The sequence below is a fragment of the Cucurbita maxima genome, unplaced genomic scaffold (assembly GCF_002738345.1).
Source record: "Cucurbita maxima cultivar Rimu unplaced genomic scaffold, Cmax_1.0 Cma_Scf00003, whole genome shotgun sequence".
Classification (NCBI taxonomy): Eukaryota; Viridiplantae; Streptophyta; class Magnoliopsida; order Cucurbitales; family Cucurbitaceae; genus Cucurbita; species Cucurbita maxima.
The window spans coordinates 4256612-4280833 of NW_019272019.1; the positions used below are offsets into that span (position 1 = coordinate 4256612).

A 24222-nucleotide genomic window follows, 5' to 3' on the forward strand; every position below is an offset into this window, starting at 1 on the left:
ACCCGCAAGGTCTGCCCGAAAAAAACTCCCGCTAGATCTTGGCGGCCTGCCCCTGCCCGTAAGTTCTTCGTCAACTTACTCGCCTCCCTAAATTTTCTACTAAAACCTAAACCCAATCTCTCTCCGACAACTGCCTTTCATTTCGGATTTCTCTTCCCATTCCACCAATTTCAATTCATTGATCTCTTTTGGCACCCAATTTCTGCTTCTGATCTTCTCCTTGTTTCTTATTAACTTTGCTCTCCCGATTCGTTTGATTGCTTCGTTGAACTGGACTTCAGAGCTCTAATTTGGAGTAAAATGTTATAGATTCATGTAGTGTTGCTGAGATTTGCTTGTTTTTTTGATCGGTTGATGGCGTCGATACGGAGGACTTCGTCTCCGGCGTATCCCGATCGGCTTTATCCGAACGGGATCCCTTCTTCGCCATCTTCGAAGCTTCTTTCTAATCCTAAATACTCGTCTCCTGTCTCGTCGTTTGCCGTTGAAGCGCGGAGATTCCTCTCTGGAGCTTTCTTTCTCAGGTATCCTCTGCGGAAAGGCAGCAATAATTGGCGAAGAGCATTATTTAGATGCCTTGTGTTTTTCTTGCTTGGCTTCTTGCTAGGTATGATGCCGTTTGGCCATGATGCCGGCGACATTCGAAGCCATGACTTCTCATTCGAGATCAAGCCGCCGCATGTGAACGCGCAGTTCGAGAAAGATAGTCGTGGTCAGGTTTGGCGAGAGGATTCAGTTGTCGATTCAGTTAATTTGTTGGTCAAGCCATCTCCGGAAGTGAATTCGACTTTCACTTCAGTACCTAAAACGCAGTTGATTGTGGTGACACCGACGTATAATCGTGCACTTCAAGCCTATTTCTTGAATAGGTTGGGTCAGGCGCTGAAGCTTGTGAATCCTCCATTGCTATGGATTGTGGTGGAGATGAATTCAGCGTCGATGGAGACTGCCGAGATATTGCGGAAAACGGGAGTTATGTATAGACATTTGGTTTGCACTAAAAACATGACTGACGTGAAGGATAGAGGTGTTCATCAAAGGAACGCAGCTTTGCAACACATTGAGCGTCATAAGCTCGACGGGATCGTTTACTTTGCCGATGACGACAATATATATTCGTTGGAGTTGTTCGATAGCCTGAGAGATATCAGGTAATTGAGACTCATTCTGATGATTTTACGGATGAGTATTTTCTTGAACATATAGATACAAAAGTAAGATATTCTTTAGTCATCATGTTAGGCTTCAAACATTCTTCTATCTATCAATTTTTATACGTTGCTTTCAAAATTGAGGACTACTTGATCCGTTCGTTTCGATCATTATTGCATTTGCTCGTAAAATTTGTATTTTTGTGCATTCTTGGTATGTATTGTGCGCTTTTGTTGTCTTGATCATTATGCCAGTTTTTTAGCTGAGAAAATAGTGCACATAATTTCGCACCTATATGATCTTATCCACCTTTGGTTGCATAGCTAATTTTTATGTATTTATGTGGATATCCCAATCATTTCTGTCTTCGTTTAAATTGACAGAAATCTTAAGCGAAAGTGACGGGGATTAATAATCTCTTTGTTGGCAGCATTTTTAAAACGGGTTTATTAGGGAGAGGTTTCCACATAGTTGTAAGAAATGTTCCATTCCCCTCTCCAACCACGCGGATCTCACAATCCACTTCTTGGGAGCCAGCGTATTCGTTGGCACACTACCCAGTGTCTGGCTCTGATACCATTTGTAACCATCCAAGTCTACCGCTAGCAAATATTGTCTGCTTTGCCCGTTACATTGTGTCTGACTCTAATACTATTTGTAACAGTCTACTGTTACAAGAAATATTTGTAACAGTCTACCGTCCAAGTCTACTGCTAGCAGATATTGTCTGCTTTGCCCGTTACATATAGTCGTTAGCCTCACCATTTTAAAGCGTGTATGTTAGAGAGAGGTTTCCACACCCTTACAAGAAATGTTTTGTTCCCATCTTCAACTGATGTGGGATCTCACAGTTTTCTTAAGGCGTTCTTGTATCAATGACGGAATTTCCGCGAGCTTGACTCGTAGTCTTTCCCAATATACTCCAACTTACTCTCATGTTGCCTTCTCCTTAGAAGTTTATATAATGACCCCTCGAAGGTTCATTAAATAGCTAGAATTTAGGAATCCTTCGTCGTGTTTTAGATTGCTTTGTGGTGTAATATGCAACTTTTCTTTCTTTTATTTGATAGTTTGAGCTAGATTTTCTTCTGAGAAACGACCTTTTATCTTAGTGGAACATATTTCTTGTTTTCTCTACATGACTGGGATTTCTGGTCCAAATTTCTAATTTATGTTTACTCTGAAGACTCCTCATCTTAGTATACTAATCTTTCAGCCGCTTTGGCACTTGGCCCGTTGCTATGCTTGCACAAAACAAAAACAAAGCGATTCTGGAAGGTCCTGTATGCAATGGAAGCCAAGTAGTTGGATGGCACACGAATGAGAAAAGTAAGAGGCTTAGAAGATTTCATGTCGATATGTCTGGATTTGCTTTCAACAGCACCATCCTGTGGGATCCAAAGAGATGGAGACGCCCTACTTCAAAGCCTATTCGACAGTTAGATACTGTGAAAGAGGGTTTTCAGGTATTATTATGTGCCCTCTCCATAGTTCCTTGTAGCTGTCATTCACATGTACGCAGTGCTATAATTATATAGCTTGCCATCATTTTCTCTTTGGCAGGAGACTACATTCATAGAGCAAGTAGTTGAAGATGAAAGTCAAATGCAAGCTGTGCCTACTGGTTGTTTAAAAGTAATGAATTGGCATCTCCATTTGGAAGTACCCAATTTTGTTTATCCCAGCGGTTGGGTGTTTCCAAAGAATCTTGATTATGTCCTCCCAATCAAGTGATTGAACATTGCCATTGCAGTTTAAAGCTTAGAATTTTAGACAGGTACCATCTTTTTAGGCTTGCAACTCTTTTTGATCTTCTTTAGATAGATGTGAATATGTTGATATATATAAAGAATTCTGAGAATGAGAAGCTTTCTACGAGATCCTACGTAGGCTGGGGATGGAGAGGAAACGAAACATTTTTTTATAAGAGTGTGAAAACCTCTCCCTAGCTCCTTAGCTCCCTAGCAAACGAGTTTTAAAAACCTTGAGGGAAAGTCCAAAGGGAAAGCTCAAAGAGGACAATATCTGCTTGCCGTAGGCCGTGCCGTTATATTTCTTTGCAATCGGGAGGCTTAGGATGCTATACTTTATCTGATACTAAATGCATATAAGCTTCGTCACCATTGGTTAATACTGATAGCAAATGAAGTTGCAATATCTCAATGACATAAGAGACCTCGCTTTCTTTGATGGCAGTTTGATCCAATTCTGAATTTTGGTGGCTTTTGATTCCCGATTGGATCATTGCTTGAACTGGCGCCGTTGGTGATGGAGAGATCCATGGTAAGCTTGGCTTTCGACACAAAGAAGTACGAGTTCTTCATTTTTCCTCGTAAGAATTTTCTTGCATATTCTTTAACAGAAATGAGTTTTCGTATAGTTGTAGATTTTTAGTGCTTAATTTAGAGAGTTTTTTTTTTCTTTCCGACTTTAGATTGTTACAGCAAAACCTTCCAAATATTGTGGGGCGGGGACTGTTGTATATGTAAACTCTGTATTTGTTGTAAAACCGATTGATGACCAAATCAATGGGGGCCTAATCAAGTAAGGCCATTTTCCTCTAAGAGTAAGACAGTTTGCAACGTTTCTATTCCCAATCACCCTCATTGTTTCAACACACCATTTCAGAAATCTTGACTATGTTATCTCCTGAATTACCCTAACAGTCTGCCCGTGTTTTCATTCTTTCCCTTCTGGACACACGCCCAACCAGTTAGTCTCCTATAAAAGGAAGCGTTTCGTCTCTCTCCGAGATAGAAAGGCCGATTTGGAATCGCTTTCTAAGTGCCACAAGTACTTTTATTAGTACTTAGAACATCAATCCAAATAAGCTCTCCAAACAAGTTACACCTCATTTGAATGTGGGAAAGATTTTGAAGCTTGCGTGAGACAGAAAGTTTTGTATGCGGTAAAGCTAGAAGAAAGACGGTTTACATATACACATACGCACATAACAGTTGTGGGAACAAGGAATCGAACTATCAATCTCAAGAAGGATAATTGAGCTTGACAATAGGAAAAGAAAAATGAGATATTATCAACCGAGGAACTATGAGAAGTTAAGGACAAGTTATATTACAATTTTAGTTCCTTTGGAAGTTCATATCTATGACTTTTCAATTATATTTACAAGTTTAATTCCTGAACTTTAAAATTTGTGTTTAATTCAAAGGAATGGGAACGGAGTAATTTATAGGTTTCTAAAACTCAATCCTGTTTATGTCAATTCAAAGGAATGTTCTAAAGCTTCTCACAAGCTTGATTAGCACATTTTCAATCGTTTCAAATCTGCAAAAGACTTGAAAAACAGCATTGAAAGAAACCATAAAATACTGAATTAAAATTACAAACAACAAGTTTGAATAGTACAAGCCACCCGGACTACTACTAGACCGGACGAATCTAACCAAAATGAAAAACATCAACATTTCTTTCGACTCTTTAATCGGATCTCTATGTACATCTACGGAGAATCAGCATTTCCCTTCCCCTTATTTTCTGGGGATGGCTGTTAGTCAGGTACAAACCCCTGTTCTTCTGAGTTATCTCTGCTCACAATCACCCGGTTCATGCACCGTGGCACAGAATCATGATCAAGGTGCGATAAGTTAGTTATAGCCGAAGCAATCAAACTGCCACGGGATGATGACGGACGATAAATCGCTTCATACTCCAAACAAGAGCTGATTAGCCAATTCCCAAGTTCAAGCTCGTTGCTTTAACACTCTGGAGTTGATATGTGAACCAATGATATTTGTCGTAACTTTACAAGATGAACAGGATGCAGATTGCTACAAACGCCTTTCGTTTTCGATACCCAGAAGTACGAGCGTCGGTCTGCCAAAATGCAAAGTGTTCCCAAATTTACTAAAACAAAACAAGATTCTCCAAATGAATGCATATCTTGGGCTATCTATTTCAGGGGTAGGGGTGATGTCTAAAGAAAGAACATTTTGAACAACCATAGTAGACATTCAAAACGCCTAGATGCTTGGTTTAAAGGGTTTCATTAGTTAAAAATGAATTGTCTGTACCACCCCAAAACTGCTGAAAGCCTTTGCAAAATTAATTAAAATGCAACAGAAGGAAAGAGTTCTGGGAGGAAGGCCAACATAGTAACAAAACTAGCAAAAAACAGGTAAAATCACGCACAAGATTAAGAATTAAGTACCTAGAGAGAGTAGATTTTGTGCTGGGCTGGCTGGCATAAGCAGCAAGAGGACCTTTAAGGTTGACATATTTGTTCAAAGCATTTTCGAGCTGTGGCGGTGGTAACTACAAAAAGGAAAACTTATTACGGTCCGTATAGAATACCGAGTATAAGAGAAAGATATCTATGTCGAACTGGTGACATCATTATACCTGCAATAGTACTCGAAACGAATGAGGTTGTGTTTCAAATGCACATTTCAAGAAACCAAACCACAATTTTGGCATCCTCCAGACCTGAATTCAAACGACAAAATAGCAGCATGGTTATTTATAATAGCAATAAGATCTAAATGAAGGACTCACAAGTTAGGCTTGGTTACATGCACGTGTTCTACCCCTTTAATAGTTTAACCAGCAAGGATAAACCCTTCTGCAGAAATAAGAACCCTATTTCAACCAGAAAGGAAACACCACATGGGTTCATACATTCATTAGCAATTAAAATCATTGAATTTATAAATGTCATAGCCCAAACCCACTACTAGTAGATTTTGTCTGCTTTGGTCCGTTATGTATCGTCGTCAGCCTCACAGTTTTAAAACGCATCTACTGGGGAGAGGTTTCTACACCCTTATAAGGAATGCTTTGTTCCTTTCTCCAACCAATGTGGGATCTCACAATCCACCCCCTTGGGGGCTAGCGTCCTCGCTGATACACCTCTTAGTGTCTGACTCTGATACCATTTGTAACAACCCAAACCCACTGCTAGTAGATATTGTCCACTTTAGCCTGTTACGTATCGCCGTCAGCCTCACAGTTTTAAAACGCGTCTACTAGGGAGAGGTTTTCACACCTTTATAAAGAATGTTTCGTTCTCCTCTCCAACCAAAGTGCGATCTCACAATAAACTAAATGATAGAGTTTAACCGAGGTAATATGTATTCCCATGGCCCAAATGTATACTAGAAATTGAAGGACAAAGTTTCAGATGGCAGAGCTTCATATACATTTTATATATTTTTCCTTCATTAGATTTGGAAAACATAAGTTGTTACCGTAGGTACCTGTCTGTTTACAAGTTTGGAAAGTATCTCCATGAAAAAATCAACCTGAAAAGAAATCACAGGTCGTACAAATGAGAGTTCATGATTTCAACTAATAATTATATTTCAAGTACAAAGCTCTGTAAGAGATATTCTGGGGACAAAGAGGAAAGGGGCAAGAAGAATAGATACAATCTTCAATAAACTGAAGCAAAATAATGTCGGGCGTCTCAAAAAACTTTACTTTGATTGTATTTCTCAGCAGGTCGAAGCAACGGAGGAGTGTCAATTTTGACAACAATCATTTGGACTCAAAATTTGAGAACCACTTTCCACCTAATTTAGTGCCACAAACCCGATACTTGGTGACTCACCCGAAACTCACTCAAGAAAGCACATCTATAATATAGCTCCATGACAAAATTTCCTAATCCCAGAAAGCACTGAAAGAGTGGATAAACTTACCAGAGTAGGAAAAGCATCAATTGCCTGAATCACAGTTCTCATGAAGAGAAGAGGGAGTGGCGTTTGTTCGACCTGAAAAAAGAAGCATTATCAAATTATCAAATTAAAGAAAATAAAAGGGATTAGTTTCCTAGACTTATAAACATACCATCTGGCTCAAGGCTTTTGCAAGAACCTGCTGAGTGAACACTGTACGTTGCTCAAAACAAGCTGAACAAGCATCCGTTATCTACAAAAACAAAAAGAACACCAGAAAATTATAGTATTTATTAATGCACCAACCATAAGGTACATGTGGAATCCAGTACAACCTATAGAGGGTTAGAAATAAGACGGTCGCATATACATTATCTAACAAATGCACATAGTTAACTATAAGATACTAGAAGAATATTAGTCCTTAGCTGAAAAGCTTGTTAAAGAGGTAGATCGTAAGATCCCACATCAGTTGGAAAGGAGAACAAAACATTGCTTATAAGGGTATGGAAACCTCTCCCTAACAAACGCATTTTAAAACTGTGAGATTGACGGTGATATGTAACAGGCCAAAACGGACAATATATGCTAGCTGTGGGCTTGGACTGTTACAAATGATATCAGATCTAAACACCAGGCGGTATGCCAGCGAGGGCGCTGGGCACCCAAGGAGGGGGTGTATTGTGAGATTCCACACCGGTTGGAGAGGGGAACGAAACACTGCTTATAAAAGTGTAGAAACCTCTCCCTAACATACGCGTTTTAGACCCAAGCGGATAATGTTTACTAACGATGAGCTTGGACTATCACATAGATTTAAATGCAACAAGTTACAGTGATTTAGAGGCGAGAGAGCTAAACTGCTAAAATGCTTAGTAGCCGCCATAAGTCTATTTGATATTGTAACACAATTTCATCCAATATCATGGTTGGTTTCCTATCCAGTTGGAGGGAAAACATGTTAAGTGAAGGGATATCCAGTTGGAGAGAGATCTCAATTCCTGGCTAATCAATTCATTGCATATCTCAATCAAACTCTACAGTACATTATTTTTTCTGTTAACTGTTGAGTATAAGATCTCCAAGAATATGGGACCTTAAAAAGTCGAACATAAACATTTGAAACTTTGAAGGATAAAACATACGTACCCGGCCTAGTTATCTGGACCAATTCTATAACGTATATTATTTGTTTTGTTATTTGAAATTTTGAAAGATAAAACATTTGAAACTCTATGATTAATGAATACATAATACCAAAAGATGGCAACCATACCTTCTTTAACGCAAGGCCATCTTTTTCAGGAATTATGTTGTGGATGGCAATTAATACTTCAACAGGCGTTAAAGCTGGACGTGTATGTGCTGAACCCTGAAAGGAATGAAAAATACCTGTTAGCAATGTTCTATTAATACAAAAGATAACAAGAATCATATTCAACTAAATATTCAATACCCCACCATGCGCCACAAATCTTATGAATATCCACAAGATTTCTCGGTTCCACTCGATTCTTATTCATGGCAACAAAGTAACAATAACATATTTTAACATTTGACGTATTTCAATACCTGTAATATGTGAGCCAACGCTCTCTGAAACTTCTCCAATGGAAGATCAACCAGCCGAGGAAAAACAGGTAAAACCTGGTACCACATAAGGAATAAGAACGAAAAATTCAACAAGGATCTAATTGGAAACTGTGCACATCTTTTTTTTCTATTTTATTATTCGAACTTTAACACTTGTGTCCAAATTGAAAGGTGGCTAATGAACTTGTATTGCTGAGATTAGAGGGCAATGATGATAATACATTACTTAAAGGTTGTTCGAGGATGGCAATTACCCCACCAAAAAAGAACAATTTGCAAGAGAACATAATTGTAACAGCTCAAGCCTACCTCTAATAGATATTGTCCTCTTTGGACTTTCCCTTTCAGGCTTCCCCTCAAGATTTTTAAAATGCGTCTGCTTGGGAGAGGTTTCCACACCCTTATAAAGCATGCTTCGTTCTCCTCCCCAACCGATGCGGGATCTCACAATCCACCTCCCTTCAGGGCCTAACGTCCTCGCTAGCACTCGTTCCTTTCTCCAGTCGATGTGGGACCCACCAATCCACCCCCTTCGGGGCCCAGCGTCCTTGCTGGCACACCGCCTCGTATCCACCCCCCTTTGGAGCTCAGTCTCCTCCCTGACACATCACCCGGTGTCTAGCTTTGGATACCATTTGTGCCTACCCAAACCCACCGCTACCAACTATTGTCCTATTTGGACTTTCTCTTTTGGGCTTCCACTCAAGGTTTTTAAAATGTGTCTGTTACGGAGAGGTTTCCACACCTTTATAAAAAATGTTTCATTCTCCTCCCCAACCAATGTGGGATCTCAGAATAATATAAAAAGCTATCATGCTAGCGACTCATCCAAATGATGTATAAAAAAACTAGATATCATGATTAAATGAATTTACAAAGTTAAGATGTATTATTAGATCAATTACACAAGTTCCCATTGTATGTCAAGCTGCATGTTAGTTTACATGATAAATGTTGGTGTCAAATCCATCCCAAAAATTGTGCTGAATTAACCTAAAACACAACCCACAAGCTCACTCAAATGCACATTTTCATGAGCTATGTCAATAGGTTAACCAATTGACTACACATTCTACATATCTAGAAATAAGTTATGCTTAATGGCCAACCACTATAAACGAGACCAATGAGACGCTCGAACATCACTATTCAGACATTTTTCTTTAAAATAAAGAAAAACATAAAATACAAAGCGGAGAGTGAGACCTCATTTTTGGAAAGCGAGGGCAACATTGGAATAAGAATAGTCACGTCCTGGAGCAAAGAAAGGGAATCCGTATCAGAAAATAAAATTTACATGCGGTAGAATAGCAAAATAAATATTTTTCTAACCTTCAGTTTAGTTTCATATAAATGTTTAATGGTTGCGATCAGATCGGAAGAAGGCGTTGTCTCTTGAGTTAGTACCTGTAGAACCTGGCCAGTGAACGAACTATTAACTGGCAATCTATCGAAAAGCAAACTGTTCAAGGTCCAATCACTTATCGCGCCACACAAAGACATACCATTGCTAAAAGATGTTCACTTCCTGGGGGTGGATCTGATATTATTCTGAGCAATTCAGCATTAGATGAGCCTAGGGCCGTAATAAGATTAGGGATATGTTCATGAACGGCCTGCTTCAAAGAATAACAGGATACAGACATAATTCAGTACCAGTTCTTGTAACAGTTTAATTTTGATGCAAAAACTATTTTATTCATGGTTTTTTTAATGGGATAACTTCCAAAAACAAAAAAATAAAAGGATAAGACTGCACAAAAGTGGCATACAACAGACATTAAGAATTAACACTTGAGAGTAGTTACTTTGAAGTAAAAGCCCATAAAGAGGTATTAAAAAGTGTCAAATATCTCCTGTAAAGGAATCTCTTGCTCATCAAGGATTCTTCAATTTCTCTCCAACCAATATTCAACATAATAGCTAAACCAAACGACAAGTGAAGGACTTTCGCCATGATAGCAAGCAGAAGTCCATTCCCAACAGCGCCAAGATAAGAATGAAGATCATGTAAAAGGAGTAACAAGGATGTCGAATCTTCTGTTTCTATCAGTCAATGCTTTTCTACGCCTATCTACTCAACTTCACAAGCACAAAACACTTAAAGCATGTTTCTTGTCCAAATTGGCTTTATATCTTGTTATTCTTGAATGCATTTTCCAGTTTTTGGGTTTTTCATCTACTGTTAAGCTTAGAAAGATGTAGCTTGCAATTTTTATATATCAATGAAAAACTTGAGTTTCTCGTCAAAAAAAGAGAAGAAGAAGAAGAGGAAAGGACCTCTTTTACGGCTTTAGGAGCCCGTCCATAAGCATCAAATACAGTTTGAAGCAGACAAGGTTTCTGCAGGAAAAGGACTATAAAGTATCAATTTCACCGGGAGAGGCAATGTCAGAATTATCAACATTAAAACTAACATGGAAGATTAGGAACCTTAACGCATAGGGCAAAAAGAAGAGAAATATGTCTTTCAGCTTCTGAAAGTGACAAGGTTGAACTGGCATGAACTGTAGGTTGTGAACTCCTGGTCGAATTGTCTTCTGAGGTTCCAGGATCTGAAACTTGAGAACCACAAATGGATGTTTCCTGACTCTCACCCTACAAACAATTTTGGCCATGGTAAAGGATAACATCAATAAATTAATACGTACAATCGAACAGTACAAATCTAACAGACCTCTCCTCCAATGCTTTGCTCAATCGATCCACATGGTAAAGGCTTTACATCTGTCTGGTCTACGCCATCTACTGCAGACAGGAACATGTTTGCTGCATGTTGCTCAATCCTATCTGAAATGTAACTTAACCGGTAGAGTTTGTTCGCCACCTAATGAACCACGAAGACAACAGACTCATGAAACATCAGTAGATACATCATAAATATCATCACTTATTAGAATTGGAAATCCAGCCAACAGATTAAAATGTCCATTGGCAGGAACAAGAGTTGTGTTGCCATACCAGTCTAATAGCTGTTGCTCGAACCTTAACTTCTGAATGCATAGCACACTGCCATCAAATTACAATGTGAGGAACGCAAAATGTAAGTTCAACTCATATATGATTGCAATGAACACAAGCATACACATCTACCTTGAGAAGGATTACACAAATAATGAAAACATGAAAAATGATCAAAATGCAAGAATTTTTACCTTAAGAGCAATATCTAAGCAAGCTTGCCGACTATGTGGTCGTTTCACAATCAAATTCCAAACAGTGCCAAGACCTTGCGTGACACGTTCAATATCGGGACTGTCCTTCCCCTGGTTGTCAGTAATATCACAATAGCAAAGGTTATGTAATAGTTCCAACGTAGAGTCCGGAAAAACTGGAACTTCACCAAGAAGTCTGCTAAAAGATTTGTCTGAAGCTGGAAAAGCATCTAGCAGCGATTTGGCCTACAATTAAATATTGCAATTATGTCACTAACAAATCAAATATTATGTCAAAAAATGTGAGTGAAAGGAAAGTGGCTTACCACAACTAGAAGAAACTTCTCGTACACAGCAAAAGACGAACTTTCCACTGAATCCAGAATATTGAGTGAATGCAGGTGATATAAGACATGTAAAGCAAGCTCATGCCCCTGAAAAAAACACGTTAAAGTTAAATGGAGGGCTCAAAAACAACCATGAGAACATGTGCCAATTAAATTGATTAAGAATACTAAGAATCGTGGTAGAAAAATTATAATAATCAAGAAGAATCTGATGTGACCAATATATGAACAACATGATCTTGTTGATTTCAATGAACAATCTACTATTACAATACTCAAACTGTGCACATATAAACCATCTAACCAAAAGGAAAACCCCAACAGACCACAAAACGTGATGAACAATCGTTGTGCACCCTGAAACATGATGGTAACAACCAATTAAGAAAGTCAATAAGTTGAACATTTTACACATGCATTGCATAGTGTTATCACATTATGTAACCACATGCTTTTTTTTTTTTTTTTTTTCTCAGAAGTACCACTTGAACTTTCAAAAAACAGACTACAAGGAAAAAATGAGGATTGAATGTCATTTATGCCTATCATCAAATCTACCAACAAGCTGAGATTGACTGATCAAATGAAACTTTGCCTTCAGTAACTTTCATGAAACCTCATACCATGCATAGAAACACACAGGAAATGTGATACCTTTTGCTGTTGGTAATCAGTAGCGACTTGTTTTTCCAACATTCGAACAATATCATCATCAGCATCAACCTACGATGTGAAGGAAAAGAGGATAATTTTTAATTGCACGAAATATAAAAAATACAGTAGAATGGTAGATCCAACTAAACCAGTCTGTTAGAGTACATAAGAAAGGTTCATTTATATCCAGTCTTTCCCCCATGGAATTAACAACTACGCATTTGTACAGTTACACAGACACATCGTTTGGACCAAGAAAGAAGAAAGAGAACAAAAAATCATCATGTATTAAAACAACAGTGATGCATATGACTTGGCAACACACATGTGAAGCCTTTCAGCTGATATCATTAAGAAATTCCAATCAAAGGCCAAAAAAGTACTAGAGTTCTTCAAAGTATTTCTCTAGTAATTTTTAAAAGTGCTGGATTCAATCGATATAGATTACAAAGGCAACCAAAGAACAATCCTCAAAACATAAATGAGTATATATCATATTTTCAATTCATGAAATATCCCCAAAGTTCATGTAATCTATCAACATACTATTTTCGAAGAGAAACCTGTGAATCCCTAGTTCAAAAGATAGACAATGTAAGATAAGACTCTGCAACCCTTTCCTATTACCTTTCAAACATATGGTAAAAGCCAAAGATTCAAAACAGTAACGTACTCCTTTCTGTAAATGAATGCAGAGATGCAAAGTAGAAAAGTATGTAATTGGCAGAGATGATCATTACAACATGAAGCAGATGTGACTTGTCCTTTCCAATAGGAGAAAAGTGCATAAAAATGTGGAGGCAATGTAAACCATAGGGAAGAAATACATAGAGTTAATGAAAATATACAACATTATACAGTCTATGCTCACATGTAAGACATAAATCTTCATTCATTCATTTTTCAAGTTATATTTTAATAACTCCAAAAAGTTTGTTGAAATCTAATCACCAAAGTTTATATCCACATCATTACTTTGCTCCAAGTTGATTAAGAGTCTCTTTGACAAAAATTACTATGGCCTAAAGTGATAGAGTTAGCTGACAGATGCAAAAGTTAACAATGATTAAATTACTCGATTTCATGATTGAATGCACACAAATTATAAGGTTAGACAATGTAGAAATGTGGCACAACACAAACTGATCCCTTATTCTTGCATTTTCCATTTCATGAACCTTAAAATGAAGGCTGACAGTCAAACTTAGGTATATAGATCCCTATCTCAAATTGTCAACATTTATTTCGTAAAGTGCAATCATACAGTGGCAGATATTGAAAGGAAAAACCAAAGTTGCTCGAGTATGATAAGGGTTACTTTCAGAAGTACAAAGAAGGAAGAATCAAACAAAACTTATATGAATGTGAATAAATAATAGCGTATATTACACTTTGGGCCTCTTTGGCTTCCTTGACAAAAACTTGAAGAATACATCTTCCTTAGTAGTTACTTATGTTCACACTAATAGCTAGCTGGAAAGCTGTTATTTACCTTAAGTACAACGTGGCTGAACTTCAATTCCGCCAATCTCATTGTACAGTATAATTTTGATAGTAATCAAAGTTTGTCTTGTTAAAGAGAAAAACCAAAAAAAAAAATAAATAAACAATCAGACATTGCCCCCACCTGAGCAACCATTCGAGCAATTATTGCCAAGCATTTCTGATGGCAGTCTGCCCCATTTAAATTCTTGCACGAATCAAATATCTTTTCAGCTGCCAAATTTCTTACACTTTTTTGCTGTTCTGGAGTTAAGTCAACGTATGGAGGAAGCTGAGGCAATTCCTCACAGGTATCTTCAGATGCAGCTGCATTCGTAACTGATGGAGAATACTGATCGTATTCTATAGAAGACGATGTATCATCCCTCTTTGTTGCCGAGTCATCGACCAAATTAACTGCAACTAAACCATCATCAGCTTTTCCAACAGCAGTAGACAAGGGATCCAGAGGGACATCAATCTCTAATATAGAGTCAACTTTCTCAGCTCTATCAGGAGATTTTGATTTGGGGGTTGGTTGATCTGTTCCAATCGGGAATGGAGTTTCAATGATTTTTTCTTCAACTTTTGTTTTAGATATAGAAAATACCGAAGAATTCTCGATTGTCGTAGAAACAGGAACCGAAGCAGATTTTCCCAAAGATATGGAACCATCAACATAAGATGTATTTGAAATTGCCTCTTCCACACTAGAAGCAGATGATACTCCACGGCGAGGATCAAGGCGGCGGGGATCCTGCATGAGTGAGTAAAATAAACCAATTTATTTAGAGGCAGAGTGGTAGACCTAACACAGACAGAGACATAAATTAATGCATATCCACAGCTGGCTAAATTTACCCTTCTTGGATCGCGTTTAGAGTCAACAGGGAGACTATTGACAGCAGACTCAGCATAAGTTGAACCAGCGGAGGTGGCCAAAGAAAAAGGAGCTTGTGCAGTAGAAACTGAAGTTTGCACAGAACTCAATGGAGCTGATGGTGCCAGAACTTGTACGTGACTACTTACTTGATGAGTTACAGGTAAGTCCCCATGCCTAGTGGTTGGAGGGGGGGCTTTGGGCAAGTTCTTCATGTTAGTTATGACAATATCAGACAGCAAGTCGGGATGAATATTTGAAATCAGAATTTCAAGTGATTCTGCACCTCGCTCCCCTTCAGCTAGTAAGGCACCAATCATTGCAATCATCTGCTCTGCAGGAGTCGATTCAACATCTAATGTAGGAACATCATGGGATGTCCCATTAGAGATGGCATTCGGTCGAGAACCTTCTTTTCGCACTGTGGAAATTGGGTGAAAATCTGGACCAAAGCGAATTTGCTTGGAAACCTCATGGCCATTGGGAAGTTCTTCATCGTCCAGGAGCCTAGGTCTTTTTCTCGTTAGATCCACTGATGCATTATGCTGATTTGATGATTGGTCATCCTTTTTATAAGATATATTAATGTTGAGACAGGAAAAGGGAAGCAGTAAGAGACATATATAGCAACAAAGAATAGTGATCATATCAACACTCGGCCAACAGTACCTTGCCCAGCAAAGCATCACGTGAAGCTCGATCCGCAGCTTTCACCATTTTGTCCACTTGCCTGATTACTTGATCTGCAGCATCTCCAGCATTCATAGCTCTTAAAGCCTTTAGCAATCTATCTCTTGACTGAAAACCAAGCTATCAGAGAAAAGTGAAATGGGCATCAGTCATTTTCCATGAATTTAGGTTTTTATAGCCATTCTCATTCTTAACAAAAATTATGAAATTAAAACTTCAAAAGCCCCAAAAAAAACAAGCTTCTTCACTGAGGTTTTAAATACATCCCCCCCACCCACCCACCCAAAACAGATTGATAGAAAAATAAAATTAAAAATAATAATAAAAAAAAAAATCCAACTAGGGACAGAAATAAATGGAGAAAATTAAGATGCTTCGTGGCAATTTCACTAATTATAGAGGTTCCACAATCAAAAGGAATAAAAACTTTCCTGCCTCATCAAGGCATCTCACTTGCAAACTCGAGATTTTTCACTTGCAAACTCAAGCCAAAAGCAAAGTAATTATTAAGCAAAGCCAAAAGCAATTATTGAGCAACATTCTATTCTGAAGTTCCATTGCAAAGCTAGCCAAAAGCAAAGTGCAATAGATTCTTATATAATAATGACATGGTGACTCCGTATTGCAATTCCCAGGTGCACAACAAAGTAAAAATCAACATGAAAAAAAAAAAACCTAGAGGATTATACATACTTGTGTGAACATGCACGATCGAAATGAAAATATAAACTCTCAAGTGAACTCACCTCTACAAACGCTGGATGCAGACACCTTAGGAATCCCAAAAGTGCAGATCTTATAGAATACTGGATACTGGCAGCATGACGCCCTTTTACCATCTCAAAACTTGGAACAAATTCCAACAGTGCCGATAGAATGATACCATAATGAACTGGTCTTTTCCTTGCTATAGCTGCTAAACTGTCAAGCAGAAGAGCAATTCATTTGAAAGAGGAAGACAGATTGCAAATATCAAAAGTTGCAGCAATGGAGGGAAGTTTAAGCAAACAATTCAAGAATGGAAAGAAAATACGTAACAAAGTGAATTGCAAAAATTGGAATGTAACTATAGATGACGGAAAAAATCATAAGATCAAAGACCAAGAAAGTCCACCAGTTTCCTAGCTACACAATGTTTAAACAAATTGGAACAGCAAAACCAAGTGTCACAGGCCAAGTAACATATAAATCCAAACAGATCCTTCAACAAGAGCTGCATTTCATAAATATTAACAAAAACTGTGTTTCTGAAGGATGAGAAATTCTCAATAAAAAATGAAGGGTCGAAGCAACAGTATACACATCGATTAGCACTCGGAGAAAGACAATATTTTGTATTAGTATTCGCGCATAAAAGGATATGTTAATATCATTTGATTACTAAGAGGCTGCCATATTATTTGCTCGTAAACCTTCCTTTTTGACAAACATGAATCGTTCTTCTCAGGTTTTACCTCCTGTCTGATTTAAGTTAGAAAATGATCAAGATGACCTTATGAGCAAATCCATGTCCTTATATGATTCAGAACAGACTAAGTCCTTTCTTTCACTGCTGTTCCGAATACAAATAATCTGATCCTTTCTTTCTTGTTCATGATATTCCACATATAACAATTAATTTCTTGTCAGAAGGAATAAAGCATTTCAAAGAAAAAAAACTATCATAGTTCAAGTTCTCAATTTTGCATACTTCAACATAACTCCAGATGAAATAACAACCACAGTGAAATTAAATCAACAACTCCGTCACACCTTGCTGTAGAAAACACTTCTACAACCAGATACACGGAGGACTACATTATTGCCTGTGATATGACCTATCTTCCAGAGGCAATTAAGGGGTTTTAAAAAAATTCCTCCCCACAAGATTACTAAGGTAAGGGGCAGCTTCCATAAGAACGTAATGGCCAAAAAAATGAACAGACAAGAACATCAGTCATAAACAGCACACCAGTTTTCCCCAGAAACTATTGCTACAGCTTTGGAATCCATAAAAATATAGCACCAGAACATTAATTTTAACATTATAAACTGAATTATTTAAGCCACGACAGTTGCAATTACGCCACTTGTCTACAAACTTCCATCCTAATTATCGTAACTACAGGTTAACCTTTCACCACTTGACATAATATATGGAGAGCTTCATCATTCATCAAGGATTAGAGTGATCGACAGAATTTCTTGGTTTATAGTTGGAAAAGTATAACAAGCCAATACCAGAAAACACTTCAACCATTACCAAAGCAGTACAAAATATGACATGGATTTTCCAAAATTTGGTTAAGGTCTTCTAACACCTTAAAGATCAAAAAATCAACCTTCCTACAAGCAAGCATGTTTTATTTCAATATCCAACAAGAACGAGAGAGTATTCGTTTTCATGTATGAATCTTAAGTAAAATGACAAGCAGAAATTCCAAGGAAATATTAGCTTCAAGTGCACATCCAGGAAGCCAATTTTCCTAGAATCCTCTCTTCACAACCACTTTTTATACAACTTATGTTGCATATACTTATATTATATTTTTGGAGCCTCGACTGTATTTGGTGTTTCAGGAAAAAAAAAAAAAAAAAAAAAACTATGGTCTGAAATATGCAATTTCAAGAGGAAAAAACTATTAAGAGCCTTAAGAATGATAGCAGAAAGTAACTGCTGATCAAGTAAGACGTGAAATGAAGGAAAATATCTGCAATGATGAAACTTTTCTTATAGAAATTAATGAAATTCAGCAAAAATCTTTATGATGAAAGAAAAATTTATTGAATTAATTCCCCATCACATAAAACCAAAATCTTGGATGCTTTACAGCCTGCCACTCTCAAGACTCAACTTCACACATTTAATGGATAAACAGACTATATAAGCTCACCCTCACCGTCTGCAAGATCATCAACATTCTCTAAGTGTCGATTGTAACTGCTGCCCGAAATTACTTAAAAAGCTGAACCACAAAAGTTGTAGTAATGTGATTGAATTAAAAGTCAAACCCTCAGAATCTGGATTGTTTTTATTGTAGCTTATGCAAGTTAAGTACTTGATATATTATAACGTGATAGCTAAATAGTTCAAAATGATGAGCTCTTGCATCGAACAAATTAAAAAAAACTAAGTGCAATTTTTATTCTTACAAGCGAACCACATAAGCTATGAGTAAGCAATGTACATAACAAATGCCGGTTAAAAGAAATAAGCAAAACTCCAAACCATATTGACCAAGAAAACAGGCATAATATAAAGAACAAAAGTAGAAAACAACATATTGCTAAAACGTCAGAAATTGCTGGTTAAAATGAAATATTTTATTATTTCAAGTAAAATGTGTATCAATGTCAAAATAAAAGTATACATATTCAATTAGTAGCTGTAATTCGCTGTATGCACATAGAGCGTAGGAAACTGTGATAAATGGTTTCGTTAACAGTTTACAACGTATAAACTGCACTGATTCACCTTCCATCCCATTCACACAAGTAATCATTACACCAGTTATCCATTCCTATCCCTGGCCACTGGTGCTCCAAAGTACCCAAACAATTTTGCAGTCTAACACCATCTAGCATTGCTACTCCATTTTCTGAATCATCAATGAAGTATTATCCAATGCCACTAAATCCTCTAAAGTGAGCTTGTCAGCATGCAGCACTGAACGTCACAAACAAGCAGCTGAACTTGTTCAATGACCTGATCCAGGCTTCAATTGTCCCTTCACAATTTTCAAGATAGTAATGACGAGGACAAAATAAAGGTTACTGCTATGTGCTAAAGTTTTGAGTCCTCCACCGATCTGACATAATATGTGGCATGTGGATTCAGAACATATTTATATATTTACCCCCAAACATTCAGGCAAGAAAGGAAAATAACAAACAGTACAGACAATACGAGGAAATCATTAACCCAAAATTAACGCAGAGGCCCTACACAGGTTAAATACACAAGCATGTTATTTAAATTACCATTAAGTATACAAGTTATATTGATCTAAGCAAAGTAATTCAGTGACAAACCAAAATGACATTCACAATACATCGTTAGTAGTAATGATGAAAACATTTGAATCACAATGTCGTTCCTTGTACACGTGCAGAATTTCTCTAAACCTCACAGAGATCGTATGTGCAACAATGAACAACCAAACATAAATTGAAAATAGCAAACTTCCATCAACTAATAAAATAACCAGATATGAGAAAGAGAGAGAGGGCTCACCTACTGACAATTGTTACTGTGTATGTACCAGCAACAGAACTGGTCTGCAACAAATTCAAGAGAATACCAAGCATCCTATTAGCTTCCGACGCTAGCACAACTGGATCCAATATCGGAAACCCACCAGCAAGCCATGAAATGTTAAAAACATCCCCATTTCCTGTTTGTACGCAGGATCAAGTTAAATTTCAATCAAACAATCTTCCATAAAAAGATGCAAGCATATATTTACCTTCAAGCTAAAAGACTAAAAACAATGATAAATGTTACAATGTGAAGCACAAAAAACTTAAAAGCAGGCACATGTTCGTGATGTCTAAATGCATACCTTCTGAGATAGCTTTTTGTGGATCATTTGTATCGGACGTAAAAAGTAGAACATATGTTTCCAAAAATTTCAAAGCCAGCAACCTCTTCCCAACAGAACCAGGCTACAATATGACATTTAAGCAGCTTCAAGGTCAGAACAGTTGGTAATTCTTCAAAAAGAAATACTGAAAATTAAATCAATTATGTAAAGCATTTCTTATCCCAAAAAAATGTTCAATTATGTATAACTTCCAATGAGTAAAATGAAAGGCATGGAAGTGGTCCGGAAAGATTAAACACACAACATTCACCGAAAGCTTTTTTTAATTCAGAAGTAAACCAATCAATAAATAAACAAAAGTATGACACAGGGCCCATTTGGATCGCAAATACCGTTTCATGGGTATAAATATTAAATATCCGGTATTTTAATTTTCAGGATGATAAATGTTTGTATTTTTGGATAGGCAGAAAAAATAATGTCTCGGATTTAAATGTATGTGTTTGAATGTGCAAAATAATAAAGGACTGAAATTAAATGTTTCTGTTCATTTCGCAGGATTTGTTCTTGGGATTTTAAAATATGTTTATGAACTAAATAAATTTTTAAAAAATGACTAGAAAATTTGTCTAAAGTCTAATTTGGTTAGAATATTTTTTCCTTATAAATAAATAAAGTCAAATTTATACAATTATTATATGCATTGTATACAAACAAAAGTTTCAATGATAAATTTTCTACCTAATTTTTCTTCATCTTTTATCTTTACCTTATGGCTTTTATCATTGCGCATTAAACTTAAATTAAACACAATTTAAAATCAACCTACAAATTTCACTCTCTATTTTTAAATTTAATTACAAATTAAAAATATATAAGCCATCAAATATCACATGCTCATTTTTTTACTCTCCAAATAGAATAATATACATTAAATCATTGTATATGTTTTTCTTATTAAAAAATTAATTTAGATTATTAGATTCAATTTGAAGAATATTTAAATTAATTAAAATCGTTATACTAAAATTAATTTATACTAATCAAAAAGTAATTATTGAGTAGTTTCTCTCTAGTCTCTCCTATTCATATTTGAAAGAAAAAAATCTCCTCTCCAAGAAGAACTACAAATTTCCATGGTTCATGAGATATTTTCATCGAAGGATAATACTTACCTAGGTTTTAAAAAGTAAACATCCATGAAACAAACATGGTTTTTTGAATCCTTCCCAAAACCCATCTCAAAATTCATGAAACAAACATGGCCTAAAAACATATATTAAGATTTTGTGCATACACAACACACACATACATGTACACGGAGAGGAAGAAGAGAGTGAAGAAAAAAATATAAAAAAATTAAAAGTCTAACACATACATTTAAATCCGACTATCCAAGACATTATTATAAGCCTTTTTCCCATAAAAGGTAACAACAAGAAGTTTGAAAGAAGAAAGAAGAAAGAGAGATCCACATTTTAAAATAAAAACAATAGCAGAAAGTTTCAAGGACCGGCAGTTGGGCATTTACATACCTCTATGGCAATTGCCAACACCTCATCTTTAAACTTCAATATCCTCAGCCACAGTTCTTCAAGCCATCTCTCAACTTTACCCCGCCGATGCAACTGAGGAATTTAAAAAGTTACGATCTAATTTGTGATGTTACAAATTAAGTTATACACACACACACACACATACATATATATCTTCATACTAATGACATTGATAAGAGGCAAGAATAATTATACATAAATATAACGGTTGATTGACCTTCTCAAACCATGTCAGCAGGCAATGGAAGATAAATTAAACATAATTCAGAAGAAAAACAAATCAAGCATTAAAAGTTCAGTAATCCCAATAGTTCAAAAATTTCTTCAACTTTAAGCAAAAGGAGAAACCTGCAAGGTCATCTCTCTTAAAGCACCACAAAATAATTTTTGCCCACTAGTAATTGATTGTCCTGCTACAATAGAGTCTTCATCCTTTAAAGATGCCAATAAAACTGACATTAACAGAGGAGAATGTTCCATGGCTCTCAATCCAATGTCTTCAATCACCCTGAGGATTTTGTGTAAAGTGAAAGCAGTTAAGGTATAAATAAATGGAAGAAAATATTTCCAGCAGCTAACGTGCTTGAGAATAGAAGTAGAAGAATTTAAGTTATAAAAGAAGCCCAAGTGGACAAGATATGTGGTTGCTCTGAAATGCAAACATGATTGTCCAAGTAAAATGAACTTGATTTAACCGGGTGTATTAATTGATCAAGGACTTTGTTTTTATGTATATATACAAATAAGAAACTATGTTTTCATCAAGAAAAAAGGAAAAACAAGAAAATTGGCCTTCAAAAGGACACCGTAGCAAAAGAAACCTCAAAGCTAGCTATACAAAAGGGGGGTTCCAATCCAAAATAATAAGACTTAGAAACAGAGGCATAAAGAGAGGCATTAAGTTAAAATTGACCAATCCTCATTCCAAGAACACTCCAAATCCCCAAAAGTCTTTTGTACCTCTCCAGCCAAAGAGACAAATATTGATCTCAGACAGAAGTAAGGCAATATACAGCTAACAAATTCACATATGCTAAAAGTCAACAATTTAGATGAGCTAACGTTGACTGCACATCGAGAAGAAATAAAAATGAATCCACAATAAACAAACCGACTATCCCATTAAGAATATATTGAAATTACTACATTTATCCTAACCTGTGTGTTTTTTTAATATGAAACAATTTCCCTTTCTCGAATAGGTAATTACACGAGAGGACAATAAATCTCCCAATCAACAATAACTGATGGAGACACAAAAATCCAAGTACTGCAAATAAGTTTGAGTACAAATTTTGAAATTCTTCCAGGTTCACACACATGCCCCTCCTTGAAAGGAGCTCGATAAACGAACCAGCAGAACGAGGACAAAGTCTCCTTAGAGCACAGCATTTAAATTCAAATTGTTCCGGCAACAAAATACAAAATTTCTATATTAAAATTTATTCTAACCAATCAACTTTTGTCTTTCATTATTACAATTGAACCTGTACCATAATGTGAGATACTAATTTCAAACACCTCCAATATTACCTCCTCTCCAATTTAAATTAATATCCACAGGCTGGGACCAATTCTCATAATCAAAGACATGCAAAAAAGTGGAATGCTGATAATATATTGACAACGAAAATTCATCCGTAACCTTAGGTTTGAGTTATTTGAAGTCCAGTGACCATAGCTTGATATCGTTAATCCAAATTTGATGCCGTAAATAAATACACTACCTACCAAGTAATATGGACGAGCACAATATGTAATAGACAAAATTACAGTTTAAAGTTAACTGATATTTTTGCAGATACTGCAGTATATCCAATACAAAAGTGCATTTTCCCTTGTAGTGGAAAATAGTTTTCACCAAACTTATCGTCTCGCTTCACTATTTATTAACGTTGAACTAGGACAAGGGGAAATGTTATAATAAGCATAAATAATACAAAATACATACAACAGAATGAAAATTTAGGGTTTCGAACTCACTCAATTAACAATTTACGTAGTAAGCTCTCAGGGGAAGACTGAAGCTCGACCAAGTAGGAGTAGAGCTCTGCTGCGAAAGATGACTCGATGGCTAGTATGATATCCTTCACCTGCTTCAAAGATGAAATCTTCACCGTTAAATCGCCGTGGTTGTTAGCGGCGGCGAGGAGAGACAGTGCTCTTTCTCTAAAAACTCCTGCCATAGTAGACCTAGAAGGAAAAACTAGCTATGAAACAAAAATGGTGAGAGGTTAAATGGGGAGGTGTGGAGGCTTTGAAGGAACAGGGAAAATTATTCCGGGAAAGAACAGGAAACCGACGGAGAATCAACCGGAGCGATATGGTTGTGAGAGAAATTAAGCAAGCAGATGAGACGACGGCCTGGCGCGAAGGGCAGGCATATGTATATCACGTGGCTATGGCAATGCGAAATCGAACGTAGGCCCCTTTTCACATTTTTATATCAGATTAATTTTTAATCAATTCTAGGGTTTCTTTCCTATTTTTACAAAAAAAAAAAAAAAAAAAAAAAAAAAAAAAAAAAAAAAAAAAAAAAAAAAAAAAAAAAAAA

At 36.5% G+C, this 24222-nt stretch overlaps 2 protein-coding genes across 3 annotated transcripts; one reads left to right on the forward strand and one right to left on the reverse strand.

Annotated features, from left to right (window-relative positions):
• Positions 1-3722, forward strand: LOC111477317 (probable beta-1,4-xylosyltransferase IRX9H). Its single transcript, XM_023121392.1, has 4 exons — positions 1-1151; positions 2369-2618; positions 2716-2929; positions 3349-3722. The coding sequence occupies exons 1-3, from the start codon at positions 355-357 to the stop codon at positions 2884-2886; spliced, it is 1218 nt and encodes a 405-aa protein (XP_022977160.1). The 5' UTR covers positions 1-354; the 3' UTR covers positions 2887-2929; positions 3349-3722.
• Positions 3723-4353: 631 nt separating this feature from the next.
• On the reverse strand, positions 4354-24086 carry LOC111477314. Of its 2 annotated transcripts, none has more exons than XM_023121389.1 (27): positions 23652-24086; positions 22017-22176; positions 21648-21740; positions 20131-20233; positions 19803-19962; positions 16336-16510; positions 15569-15709; positions 14881-15465; positions 14165-14776; positions 12538-12606; positions 11863-11970; positions 11537-11782; positions 11343-11390; positions 11059-11208; positions 10815-10979; positions 10662-10724; positions 9887-9997; positions 9714-9797; positions 9588-9635; positions 8361-8435; positions 8065-8160; positions 6961-7041; positions 6813-6884; positions 6369-6413; positions 5515-5598; positions 5324-5427; positions 4354-4989 (listed from the first exon to the last, which is right to left on the reverse strand). In XM_023121389.1, the coding sequence occupies exons 1-27, from the start codon at positions 23852-23854 to the stop codon at positions 4944-4946; spliced, it is 3927 nt and encodes a 1308-aa protein (XP_022977157.1). In that variant the 5' UTR covers positions 23855-24086; the 3' UTR covers positions 4354-4943. The 2 variants fall into 2 exon arrangements, with proteins under 2 accessions (XP_022977157.1, XP_022977156.1); XM_023121388.1 differs by having other exon boundaries at positions 9887-10000.
• Positions 24087-24222: the final 136 nt, after the last annotated feature.